The 14563-nt window shown below is 40.5% G+C and overlaps 1 protein-coding gene across 1 annotated transcript in view; it reads right to left on the bottom strand.

Annotated features, from left to right (window-relative positions):
* The window catches only part of LOC117828931 (dipeptidyl aminopeptidase-like protein 6), a 248575-nt gene that overhangs the window by 75859 nt on the left and 158153 nt on the right, over window positions 1-14563 (bottom strand). The window contains exon 3 of the mRNA XM_034706344.1: window positions 2238-2336. Within this exon, the coding sequence (XP_034562235.1) occupies window positions 2238-2336 (99 nt within the window). The remainder of the gene's footprint in view (window positions 1-2237; window positions 2337-14563) is intronic.

Below are 14563 nucleotides of genomic sequence, written 5' to 3'. Positions count from 1 at the left end.
TAGGGGAGAGGCATTTGAGTTGGGGACTGCTGCCTATCTGCCTCTCCTTCAGGGCATCTGCATGTGCTTTGTTGTGGGTTTTTTTTAGTTATAATTTAGTTGATCTTTGTTGAAAAGTTGATTATTTCTGTCATTTGATATTAAATCCCTTTTGTTAAAGCTGCAGTTGGTAGGATTGGGGGAAAATACTGTCCTTATTTTGTGCTGTGTTTGGCAAAAAAGTCATAACACTCATCAGCAGCCATCAATAAATGAGGTATTTTGAGATTATGGCGAGGTCTTTCTGTTTTCCTATGCCTCTTTATCCAGCAATTTATAAACTCCAATCACTCCTGTCAGCTCTGACCAATCAGAGCCACTCTTCAGATTAGTCCTCCGACATCGTCCTGAATGAGAGGGCAGAGGGGGGGTAGAGAGAGGGAAATCTGGTGTGGAGGGTTAGTGTTGATATTAGAATCTCTCCCTGAACTGATGTTTATTCCAGGACTATCAACAGCAGCTTTAAGTGTTTTAAGGTGTTTTTGTGTTGTCATATGGGTCATGTTTAGGATTATTGTAAGCCCCATAGGGCCGCCTTTGGGTGGGGCGTAACACTAAATGACTTAAAAGTACTTTCAGTTTTTTTCAGTAGAATACTTCAGCTTAGAAATAAGAAACAAGTCCACTATAAGTGACTGAATCTCCACCTGACAGTGACTATTGTTTCAAAGAACCTTGCAGAACCGACCCCAAGTAAGACATTTCTTTGTAACTCTCCCTAAAGTTACTCATACTCTGCACAAACGTATAAATGTGGTGATGGAATGTCAGCTCACACTGCACAAGTGAATCATTTAAGACTCACAACCAAAGCTATAAATTATGTGCTCACGCTGTGCACGTCAAACTGGAATGAAACATTGACAGCTGTCAATGAAGTTTTCTTTGAAAACTGCCACAGATAGAAGTCGAAGTCAGAGAAACTGGAAGATTCAGTTTTTTTGCTTTTCATGTTTGGTTTGTAGTTTGTAAATGTGTCTGAATCTGAGAGATGGGTCATGTAAATGAACAGACAAATAAATAGAAATCTTTATTCATTCATTCAATCATATCATCTAATTGTGGCCTATCCTCACCCGCCATCCCAATAATGAACATTTTAGATCTGATGTGTTTTGGCTTCTGAAATAATTGTTGCCTTTTGAAGGATCTCTGTATTTCCTTTTCATGATACCATGTGACCAAAGTGCTTTCAAATGCTATCTGCTATGTTGTACAGGCGTCATCAGGCTCTGCTTTCTTACTATTTTAAGACTTTTTTTGGGGGGGGCTGTATTTGATGGGACAGCCTGAGAGAGATAGGAAATATGGGGAGAAAGAGGGGGATGACACACACCAAATGCTGCCATAACTGGGAACTGATAGTACAACCAGTACGCCGACGACTGCAGCTACTGTACATGGGGTGCCTGCTCTACAAACTGGGCTACACCAGTGCCCCATGGCTCTGCTTCCACTTAAGCTGACCAGGATTTCTACCATGCAAGAACTTCATCCAACTGGCTTGAAGCTGCTGATGGAGCTGTGATCAGCCCCCTACACTGCACTACAAACAAAGCAGGATGGAGCTAAAATTCAGAATCAGAATGTGTGACTCCAAAATTGGATCAGAAACAGGCACAATTTCCCCCAGTGCAAACCTGGATTAACCTCAGAACAAGAAAGCACATGAAATATCTGTCTGCTGCTTAGAGAGACCCTTATCCGTTTTAAATTGTCTCACACAAATAACATTTGTTTGAAGGAAAGTCACACTATTACACAGACAAACCAACCAAACAATTCAATACCAGACCAGCAGCACTGTTGTTCTAAAAGCTATAATTATGTTTTTATTCCTGATGGAGTCCGGAGCTTTTGAAGAGAGAGGAACGTTAACAGCAGCTTGGAGTTTGTTCTAACTCTGCAGCAATCTGTAGTGTAATATATAAAACAATCTGAGGCTGTCAGTGGTCATTTAGACGCCCCAAATAATATTTAAGAAGACAGGGCCAAGTTTGAAAGTAATGAAAAAGGAACTTTTATTCACTTGAAGGCTCGAAATGAGTTCTTGAAAGCTATAAGAGAAGTCTAAAGCTTGAAATTTTGATGCATTTCTCAGATCATACTATCAGCAGAGGACTGACATACAGTATAATGGAGGCAGAGTTAATACTCTAAAAATTGCAACAATACAATAAACAAAAAACTGCACTTACTGCTGATCCATTTGGCGTTGGGGTCGTGAACCTTGAAGTCTTTTCTGAACAGGTCTCCAACCGTCACCTTCCCCTTCAGAGCCAGGCGGTCGTCTTCTCCTGCAAAGGACACAATCGTATCGTCAACATACAAAGAAAGTGAGCGACACTCAAGGCATATTTAACATTTTAACACCCGTGGAATTCTTGTCTGTATAATCCTGGAAAGAGTAGAGCAGTACAAGTCTTTATACGCTTATAAAACTTCACAGTGCAGAGTTATTATCTGACAATGATGCCTCTTCATATGAGAGGGAGGCTGAAGAGACATTTCTCTTAAACCATGATCAGGTTTATGTCTGCAGGTCAGGTTTAGAGAGCTACTTCAAGTCAGCACTATTTGCGCCTGAGAGCTGCAGTTTAACGAGTGAACAATGTGTGAAATACAAATAAAACCAGGAGTTTTTATTCTGGAAAGAGAATGATGAAAAAGGAGCAGATTCTGAGGCTACTTCAAACAACAAGTAACTGAGAGAATATATGATGTCCTCTTGACACATTTTGATCTCCAGCTCTATCTTCACAACATTTCCTGCAGGCTGCAACTGTTAACCTTTTGAAGGGAATAAAAAAGAAGAGCACACAGCAGAGATAGAGAATAAAAGGCACATAATAACAAAGCTTCATCTTAGACTCCCTCAGGCCTTTGATTAAGACGAGAGCGGCTTCTGATCAGCAGACCAGACGTGCAGATGCCTCCTGCAATTCATTTCAGGCTAATTTCATCCATCAGTGCTCATCAGATCACCTCCTGCAACTTAATGTGACTCATTTCACCTCTGTAGACATTGTGTGAGGGGGGGAAAAGCAGAAGACAACATATGAGGAGCTTCTATGTTTCCTTTTTGTCTTGATCTTTTGTGTCTGTTTTAAAGCACCTATGATGCCTTGTTGTTGAAAATTAAAACAACCTAAGTTTCATTTTAGGAAGTTAAGGCTCAGCTTGGACTTGAGAAATGTTTTGCAGGGTTTGCACATGGACCCACTGACGAGACATGACAGTTGATGGACATGTTGGTTGCTGCCATGAGGATGAGAGCTGTTATATTTCAGCAGCAGACTGTCTTTGTAATGTGTGAAGTTTAATCCCTCTGCTAAGCTTATACGTGTCTGCACCAAGACTGTGTTTGTATGTGTGAGGTAGACATTTCAGGCTGAGACAGTATTATGTTTTTTGGATTTTTTTTTGGGGGGGGGGGATAAAAATCATAGACTGTAAAAAAACACATGAAGATAGTCATGATGTAACCCATTTGTTTATGAAGAGGCGCTTTGAAACCAAACGATGACTCAAACTACATTTTGATCAACCTAGGGGGTGCAAGGACCTGAGAGGGTATTTTGCTTATTGGCAAACAGCATTGAGACTTCCATCTACCTGTCAAGTCAACCACACACTGAATTATGCAAATGTATGTATAACTCTTAGCGATTCATGTCTTCAAATTAGATGATTTATCAAAAAACTGCCCCTGTACCATGGGGACAAATACTGTAGAGAAAAAGGCTGTTGGGGGCGCTGGTGGCCTAGCGGTTTAAGCACCCCACATACAGAGGCTATAGTCCTCGTCGCAGAGGTTGCCGGTTTGACTCCCAGCTATGACCATTTGCTGCATGTCTTCCCCTACTCTCTACTCCCCACATTTCCTGTTTCTCTACAGCTATCCTATCAATAAAAAGGCAAAAGTGCCTAAAAATATAACTTAAAAAAAGAGAAAAAAGAGAAATGGGCTGTTGGTATCAAGACTGTATTTTGCACTGGGCTGTAAACATGTTTAATTTTGTGTTAAAAATGCCTCTTTAACATTGGACCCAATGGGGATTCCTTGGCTTTCAGACTCAGCCTCAAGTGGTCACTTGAGGAACTGCAGTGTGGTGCATTTCTGCTTTGGTTTTATTTCTCAACTTTGGAGGTTGTCACTTCATGAAAATGCAGCTGAGACAGTTAAATAAAACAGCAGAAGGTTAAATTAACTGTTTCAAAAATCAAGACAGATATTGTTTTGCTTGAACATCTTCGAATTCCAAGTTTTGCCAAACATTACACACTGATAAATGTCACTTTTCTTTTCATTTTCAGAAATTAAAAGAGTCATACTTTAAATATTTAACTAACTAATGGGCCATTGTTATGCAGCTCTGGTGTCACTGCTGTTGTTGAGTGTCATTACAACAATCTGGTTTGGTATCATTATTAATGTATCTGTCTTTATCTTATGAATTTAATTAAAAACACCTTTAAAATGAAAAAAAATAAAGAAATGAAAGAAAAAAAGGTGTAAAACAAGGTATATTTCAAAAATTTGAATAAAGAGATGGGGTGCAAGCTTAGCCTGTAATGGTTAAGCGGTTGGCTTGAGTTCAATTCCAGCTTGCGGCCCCTTTCCCGCATGTCATTCCCCAACTCTATCACCCAGTTTCTTGCTATATCCACTGTCCTCTCTTATCTAAATAAAGGTGTAAAGCCCCCAAACTATCTTTAAAAAAATAAAGATATAAGATGTTTGGATTAAGAATTTTATTTTTTAAATATTACACATTTTGATTGTTGTTTTGCTGTGTTTTCATGCCCATTGGATTTGGAAAAAAGTTAAACTGCACCATACAAAAAGAGGCCATGAATGAGAGGGAATAATGTTTGATTCAGATGGATTCTACCCCAGAGTTCCACAGAAAGAAAAAAATACAGCACAGTGTACTTTTGAGCTTAAACTGCCAACATAATGTGACAATTTTCCTGCCAAAAAAATCACCAGAGAAACGGTTTCTTTTGGAACCTTTCTTTTGTTGGATAAAAAAGCCTGAGCATCAGCAGGTAGAGCATTATGTGACACAGAGCGTCTATTGAAACCCGGAATAATGAAAAAGCTTTTAGATGAGTTTGAAGGTGCGTGGCCTAGCATGCTGGCTCAGTTGTAGAGAAACCTCTGAAAACTAAACTATCAAAGTATCACGCTGCTGTGTTTTTCATGTTTTAGGTATCGATGAAATGAAATTGCACGTACTTTTCTCAGATTGCGCTGAAAGCTTTCCAGAGCCAGAGGTTTGATTTCATGTGAGCAAGGTACTGTATCTGTTATTACTACCATCAAGTTGTAAAAGACATGAAACTGGAGCTGCAGCTGGTAAAGTGGTTGAAATGTGTTGGTTTTTTAAACTTTTAAACGTGTGTGTGTGGAAGGGTGTAAATCAAATCTTTGATCTTCAACCTCAAAGTTTCTCACAAGCACCAACATTTCAATCTTTGAAGAACTTACAATCACGCAGTCCATTTATTTCAAAGTGTTGCATTACCTGCAGTATCTGGGTTGGCTTAAACAACATCAGGTGGAAAGAAAGGCTTTGAAAAAATGTGTAAAGGTGCATCAAACATCCAATTTTTCCTTGTTTACATGAAGACTCTGTCCAGGGGAATAACTGGGATGTTCAGATCAGGGTTGCTTGGTAAGCATTTAGTGTTGTTATCATGAAATAACTGGAACATAGATGTTACGTTTGGCATTTTGTGTGTGGAGTGAGAAAAATGACAAACACGACACTAATGAGGATGTTAGACTATTCATTAAAAATGCATGAAATCAGAAAAATGCAAACATCGGCTTTATTACAGGGCTTTCTTCTACATCAATAACTTTGCACAATTTTTGCAGACTGATGCTGTTTTAACAAAATAAGTATATTGATTAGCTGACAAACATTCACTCTATGAGGCAAGAGCCTGGGACTTTGTCCAAAATAAACACACCTTAGATGCCCTGGATGTGGAGAAAGTTGAAAAACAGAACCCTGACCCTGTTACAGTACATGACATGTTTTTAGTTTTTGAGTGGCGTTGAAACAGAGTAGATGTGACTGTAGTTAGTGGGGATTCAATGCAGTGATTTCAGTGTGTGGCACTTCCACAAACTTACATTAGGTTTTGTGAAGGAGTAGCTAAGATAGACCTGTGATAATACTCACATCTCTGCAGTCAAAGACAGAATAAAGATGCATTTCAACCAAGAGTTCAGGGTCTTCTAGCCCCCAGAACTACTTCCCCTTAACTTAAAGGTTCCTGTGGCCCTATTGTTGTCTGTGTTTTAACTGGGGGCTGAAGTCCCGGGAAGATTATGCAAATCAGGCCAGTGATGTATGGAGAAAAAATAACAGGAATTGCACCACACCACCAAACCAGTAGAGGGCAGTAAGACAAATACAAAGTCGACACCATAAAAGGAGAGACAGGCTGGCATCATTATGAGTGAGACATTACAACAGATAGCCTGTTAGTTTGTAGGAGACTATCTTAAAAGATGATTTTAAAAGCTGTGGCAGAGATCGACCGGTGTTTCAGTTTAAACAGCGACCCTGTTAACTGCCGACTTTCAGCAGGATGCGTCCCTCACAAACGTCTTTAGATTATCATTAAATATCTGTTGAGGATATTTTGACATTTTAATACAAAACTAAACTAGTATGCATTCCCGAGGACTTCTTCTGTGCTTCAACAGCTGTTGACACTGATACGTTTAGCGGAAGGTCTCCAGTTTACAGGGTCACTTTTAAAACCGTAACACCTGGAACTGAGAGAGACGCATTCCGGGTAGGTTTAGAGAGAATAACTGTTACAAAGCTATTAAACCAATAGACAATATATTTGATTTTTATTGATAGGGACAGGATAATGCCCTGTGATTGGTTGGCGACCTTTCCAGGGTGAACCCTGCCTTCCGCCCGAAGCCAGCTGGGATAGGCTCCAGCTCCCCCGTGACCCCTAACGGGATAAGCGGTCAAGATAATGGATGGATGGATGGATGGATGGATGGATGGATGGATGGATGGATGGATGGATGGATGGAGGGAGGGACAGGATAATAAACAGATGACTACACATATTTGGTTTTGTGAACATAACAAACTGAAAAGTACACACACTTAGGCGACAGGTGAAATAAAAACACTGCAGGTAATCCACCAATCAGACACTTTCAACATTGAAGGCCATGTCCCCCAAAAGTTCCAGGACCTTTGGAAAGTACTACCCTCCAAGCAGGGGCTTTTCAGGGGGAGATTAACTACCCAATAACTAAATTTAGACCCTGGTTCCTCCAGTTGAAAAGCACCTTAATTCTCTCAGAATCACCAAACTGAGGCCCAACATTTTCAACATTTCTGAATGACACACTGGACAGAGAGAGAGAAACAAACCTGTGTCATTTAGGTGGCATGGTTTCTAATTGCTACAGCAGCTGAGGACAAAAAGTAGAACTCCAAATGTTTCCTCAGCAAGTGGAACTGTCTCCACTTCTCTAAATTTAATCTGACACATAGTTTGATCATTGTGTCGCAGCCGTCTGAGAAATCATCTTTAAAGAGCAGACTGAGGAAGAAGGGGTGGAGCAGAAACATGAAACGACACTAAACATCTTCCTCTTGTCAAGTTAACACCGCCACATTACACAGAGCTGAAAAAAAAAAAGCTGTTACATTTCAACACTTTTAGCACAGTGCTAAATCTTAACAGCTAACTGTGATCATAAGAGCCCATGATCACATGAGAGGTGATTACGCTGAAGGGTTATATTCAGAACACAATGAAACTAAATGATTCATGAACGTCTGAAATATTACTGACAGATCAGAGGGAAGAAGATAAACACTGGATTTATCCTCATGTGCTCTTTAGTTTCAGGCTTTAAATTAGATCTATAAGAACAGCTCTCAAACTCCTCGACTCCAATTTAATGTCTTTAAACTGTTTGATTTACCAGACCTTGATTGTTCATGTATTCAATAGCTGAGCTATAAAACATGGTTGAAGGAGCAATTCTTCACATTTGAGAGGATGAAACTGAGAAATGTAGATCGACTGTTACCTATTTAGTTTAGTTTCTTTTCGTTACTGGTATAAACAAGGAAATGAGAGTTAAATTGCCATAACACCTTAAAGAGTCAGGCAATAGAAAAAATGCTTTACATAGGGCATAAAAACCCTTACCAGTAGTGTACTCAGAGGACTGGTGCCCTCATTTCCATAAGAAACTGCTAAAGTTCCCTCTTGGATACAACTTTCTTGAGGCGTTTTTCGACTGGAGGAACTTAAACCCAGAACTAGGGACTTTACCCTGGAACAACATGCGTTTCGACCGGTGGACCCAGGGTCTAAATTTAATTCAGGGGTAGATAATCTCCCCCCTAAAAAGCCCCTGCTAGGGGGTTAGTACTTTTCAAAGGTCCCAGGGCTTTTGAGGGGCAGGGCCTGCAATGCTGCAAATGCCTGCTCATAATGATGCCTGCCTGTCCGTCTACTTCTATGGTGTCATCTGTGATGAATGGCCCTCATCTTTGTTTTACTGCCCTCAACTGGTCTGGTGGTATAGTACATTTATCAATTTTTTCTCTCCATACGTCACTAGCCTGATTTGAACAATCTACCCAGGAGCACAGGAACCTTTTAGTTCTGAGGAAAGTAGTTCTGGGGGCTAAAAGACCCTGGAGCTCAAAAGACACTATGAAAAGATGGATGACTCAGCATCTCCCAAACAGTGAAGCCAAAACATTTAGAGCTCCCTTTACTGATTGGCGGCAGTACAGGTCACTCAACCTGCATCCTCCATGTCAACAGATGGGGCATGGGTCAAACTTCAAAACTAAAATACACATCAACTTAAGTTCTCTCAAACACTGTGTCAGACCTCATTATTAGTTCTTATGTGTTTCTGAGAGGTCAAGGTTTCAATTTACTGTAAAACTTCTGATAAAATATTATCCCAATTAAAAGCCTGGGTCCCTTTAGTAGCTGGGTAGTGGCTGTTCGTCTAACAAATAAAGGCCTGTCTTAATCAGAGGTCCATATCCATGAACTGTTTTTAAGGTGACCTGTTTTTTAATATTGTCACTAAAATGCCACACATCACATGAACTGATCTGCAAATTTGCACATAGAAAACAGGAACCTGAATGCCAACAGACTGTCAAGTTTGCACAATAGGACCCTTTTCTATTGATTTTTAAAAGAATGGGTGGAAGTTCAACCAAACTTTAACTTATATCCAAGAAAGAAGGTGAAAAGCCAACTACAGAGTGACCCGAGGAGGAGGGTTAACGATCAGCTTTTTGGACCGGAGTAATAGGGGGCGGACTTTGTAGCTTGTGTTGGCTTTACAGATGAAATAGCCAAACTGACAACTGAAAGCCCATCTCTGCTTGGCAAAAGTTTTATTTAAAACTAGTTAAAAGCCTGTCTACTACTGTAGAAAATCCCCCCTCCTCTTCAGCTCTCCCTGTGACAATTACCCCCTCCTTTCTGGCTCTCCCTGGCCTGCTCACCTGCTGCCTGAGTGGGAGGAGCTCCAGAGCTCACAAAGGACAGCCAGCTCACCTGTGTGAGCCCTTTTGTGAGAACAATGGAGCTGGCTGCTGGCTGAATATCCTCAATCTCCACAACTGAGCAGCTGTGTCTTTGAGCTGTGAGTTCTCATTTTTTTAAAAGTGTGTAGTGTCTTAGTTTGCCTTATTTACAATTGTTAAGTTTGTTGGAAGTAATAACTATCATGATTTATGTACATTTGTTTGATCATTTCTGAGAGACGAAACCAGTTGAAACCGTCATAATAAATAGTATTCGGACTGGAAGCACGTCTCATCGTCCTCTGTCCTTGCGGACAGCCCATTGAGTTGGTCAATCCACGTTAAACCAGCACACCTTACCCAAACTATATTTTTCAACTACTGAAACCTGTCTTAAATAAAGGTAGGATGACTTTTTAAAGAAAGAAGTAAATAAAAGCCTGGGCCTCTATTTGAACCTTTATGGTAGTTATTTGATGCTAAAGAATCAGGTATAGCATCATGAATGACATGACTGTGTACACCGGATTAGCAGAGTAGAGGAAGAGTGCACTGCAGTTGAACTTTCCATGATCACAGTGTCAGCTTCAAACCGATACAAGAAGCTGTTACGCTCTAAACCAGACCACAGCAGGGGGTATTGTGGTTTCACTTCTGTGGGCGGATGTCTTGACATATCTTCATCTCTCTATTCAGTCAGTGCTCTACGCAAAGATCTGTTCTGTCTGGTATCAAATCCAGCAATTAGAAACTGGAGCTCATTAGTCTTTAATCATAAAAGGTTTTGAGGTTTAATAATGTGAGTCAGCTTTGCGTGAGCTGCAGGTGGCATATTGTTCCTGACAGATGGACAGACACTGAATAATCCTCGGGTCCTATCCGGTTTCATCACAGGGGACAGAAACACCTTTGAAGGCATCTGCTCTGTGCCTCACTTGAGTTCTGAGTGTGATTATCAGAGTCAGCAGACTGTGTTCGGGGTGCACAGAGGCTCCAAAGTGCACATAGGCAGCCGCCTCCTATCAGATGGTGAGCTTTAAGGGAGATAAATATGGAGTTTATAATCAGCTAAGAACACAGAGACATGTGCTGGGGAAATGCACACTGAGGTTCTGTATCTAAAATAAGTTTTTAAAGCACGATCTCTTACAGGCAAATTCATTTTCTGTAGTTAAGCATGTCTTTATCGTACCCCCACAGAGTGCTGTGATCATAGGCAGGGACTTTGACTAAGTCGGACAAAAGCTGACTGTCAGCCTCAGCAGGGTCAGCTCACTTCAGCAGTTTATATGCTAATGTGGCTGCAACTCTTTCCAATGCAGAGCAAAGGCAAGGGGAGTTCGGATCCAGCTCTGAAGTCGTGTTTTCAAAGTTAATTTGAGGGTCTCTGCGTGACCGAGTTGAATACAGGGAGTCTGCTGCGTGGGCAACGACAGAAAGAGATTACCTCTCTGAAGCTGAGGTTGTGCATGTGTTTCATTCTAAAATATGATTAAAGTCAATAAGATAACAAAGTCGTCATTCTGTGAGGGCAAGAGCTGATGTTTTTCAGTGTACCAAACTGTTGCAAGTCTCTCTCATAGTAGTGTTAATTTCGTTCATGAGAATTGTGACAATAAATGTTCGTCAATGCCTCATTTTTTCATGACGAAAACAAGACTATGACGAGGTAAAGTGCCTCACTGATAATAAAAACTCTGACCAAAGTATGTTTTGATTTAGTTAACAAGACGAGATGAAAACATTAGTGGCTGACCCGAGGACATTCAAAATCCATGTTTTCCCCCACTGTGTGTCTAATCTATAACCCTTTAACAACCCCACCAAGAAAAAAGCAAAAGAAAAAAAATTGTTTGCATTTCTCATTGCCTTGGGTGAGTAATAACTAACCCTTTAGTTTTTAAAATATTGACCCCTACCAAATGGTCGGGATGTCACTTAAAGCTGGGGTTGGCAGTCTCGGAAAACTAGCATGAATTTGAATGTAGCATTTCCTCAGGACTCCGTCTAACCCCTGCCCTCCTCCCTCGGAGCTCCTCCAAAACGACGCCCCCCCCCGCTCACATGCACAAGCGCCGCTGACTTGCGACCATATGATGGTGACTGATTCAAAACCGGTCCTCACCAAAAAATTCTCATATTGAAAGTTAAAAACACAAACAAACATGGCTGCTGTTAATACTCACAACTGTCATGCTAGCATTATCCAGTTGTACCGGTGACACAATATCAGGAGAAAAGTTATGACACATATAATACTGTGACAGCTCTACTGTTTGTTAAACGTGTTCGGTGTAGATGCTCTTAATTCCTGCAGTGTTGACGGTCAGTGAAGGCATCAGGAGAGGTGTAGAGTGTGCGAGTGGGAGAGAGGAGAGGAGAAGTTTTTCATTCATTCAAACATTAATTGTTGCTTTGTTGGTTGTCGTGATCACGGCCGACAGTGACCGGTTATTAAAGCTCAACGTGTTCACGAATTGGCTCGCCATCACTACAGCGTCCGGACGGACGCTACAGTACATATACATTTTCTGTAGGACTTACTGAACGTCATTAATTATTCTGCTTGTTGGTGAGAGCTTTTTAGACTCTGATCCGGACTACAGTCCTGAGCAAAGCACCTCATCAGGTCAGGGGACAGGCCCGAGGTAGGAGACGGGGACTCGGAGGAGTGCACGCCGGGGAAATGTACGCGCAGGAGGAGGGCAGAACGGCTGGAAGGCATTTGATTGGTTTAAAATTTGGGGAGCCAAAAAACGCTGATTGGTTAGTGTTTTCCCAGGTTTACTCCGGCTGTAGATAGCAGTTTTTTTTCACTCTTTTTTAGGAACACATTATGTATTGATTGCCATCAGGACATAAAGATCATTTTAACCAGTATAACAAAAAGTGTATCTAAATCTGATTACCAACCCCAGCTTTAAGTTTTGGGACCAACTTTCATTGCCATCATTTGTGTCTCAAATGTCTACCTGCTAGTACTCTTACTTCCTGCTTCCCTAGAGTGTAGACGCTTTGCTGCTTGCTCTCTGCATTCTTTCCCATTTCTTACATTCTTTTGCTCACATCCCCCCTTTATATTCCACTAAGGTGGACAAGCTAACCCAGCACCAGAGAGAATACTGGCAGAGTAGCATCATGCTAACAGAGCTAACACCAGACACGAACGCCACATTGGAAGGATTTCACCTGCTGTGGGCGGACAGGATACAGGAGAGCAAGACTGAACACACTGGTGAAGAAGGCCAGCTCAGCCCTGGACCCTGTGGAGGTGTTGGCTGACAGGAGAATTATGTCCGTCTTTGATGAACATTTCTTTCCTATATATATTCTTGTTAAATTCTGAGACTGATTCTGATCTCTCATCTTCATTGAGGATTTTTACTCCCCGGTGTGGGTTACTGACAGAGGCCCAAACCGGGGGATGTCTGTTTACTAGAACTTTGATGTTTGTAGTTTTTGCTGCCATTACTGTAAAAAGCTCCTGTCTTCAGCTTGATTTAATCCAGTTTTGTGATACATCAGACACATTTAGTAATATCTGATCAACCCCTTGTTATCAAAGATTCAGATATATTTCAGTGTCATGAACTGACTGGTGCATTCAGGGACCGTCGTAAAAGTGCAATAAAGGCCTTTCATGGCATTTTTGGGAATCAAGAGAATCAAAATACGGTCACAGTGACAAGCTGAAATATTTAACGTAAGATATTAAACAAGCAAAATTGTTAAAAGACTGAAAAAAAAAAGAACGTTGTAGATTTAGTTTACATTCAAGAGGGACATGCTGCAAACTCAGGTGTTGCTTTAAAAATGAGGAACAGCAGACAGACAGAAACTGAGTTAAAGCTAACATGCATTCTTTTATATTTTGTAATTATTGCACTTTATATTGTTATTGCAGTGTTGAAATAAGTAAGTGTACACTGCTTTCTTTTTTTTTTTAAATAAAAAAACCCAAACAATTTATTAGCTCAAGAAAAATAAAAAAACAAAATGAAAAGTAGCGAACACTCAAGGGGAAGAGGAGTCTAAGGTCCATATTTTGAGTTTGGTTGTAGTAGGGTTTAGTGAAGATGCATAAGTGGTCCAAGGTGTCCAACAACCTTTAAACTTCTGTTGTTCAAGTCTTAAAGTAAATATGAGTTTCTCCATCATGTAATATCATAGATTACATCATACCAGTTCTCAACTGTGATTTTATTTTACTTTTAAGCATTTATTTACAATCATGCGTTTTCTAATTTTACCATTTCTGTTGTTTTCTGTAAAAAAAAAAAAAAAAAAGTGAAATTTTGACGATTTAAACACTTGGTAGGCTACAACCCTGATACCTATATCTGATCAACTACATTCATTATTTAAAGAGTGAAGATGTTTCGCCAAAAATCAAAGACAATAATGTTTTGAATTTAGTCGACTAAAACTGGACTAAAACTATAAAGGGCTGAAAAGACTAAAATGTGACTAAAACTAACGGTCATTTTCATCTAAAGACTAAGACTAGGACTAAATCTAAAATAGCCACCAAAATTAACACTGTCTCGTACACATCTTATTTTTAAAAAAAGGCTCTTGAAACCCAGCCTACACTAACTGCTCAGTGCTGTACAGCAGACAAACTCACAGAGCCACATGCTGGTGAACATAGTGGAGCTTAAAGAGGCCAAAGAGCCGGATACACCCTGCAGGAAATGGTGAGCGCCAGTGTGGAATCAATATTCACAGAATGGACTGAAAATGACTTAAAATTGATCTGAACGTTGCATTTTCTCTGCTGGAGGCAAAATGATACGCAACTGTTTGCTTTTCCTTTTTACTATGTCAAGATTACAAAACTATATGTTGTATTCACAGCTTGTTTCAGCTGCAGCATTTTGTGGCCCAAGATCAGTAAAGAAGAAACTACCCTCCAGGATGAAGCCTGCACTGCTGGGCGTCCTTCGATGCACACGGCC

Source organism: Notolabrus celidotus, chromosome 17 (genome assembly GCF_009762535.1).
Source record: "Notolabrus celidotus isolate fNotCel1 chromosome 17, fNotCel1.pri, whole genome shotgun sequence".
Classification (NCBI taxonomy): domain Eukaryota; kingdom Metazoa; phylum Chordata; class Actinopteri; order Labriformes; family Labridae; genus Notolabrus; species Notolabrus celidotus.
Note: the sequence above shows the minus strand (reverse complement) of the source record. Positions and strands in the feature narration are given on the sequence as shown.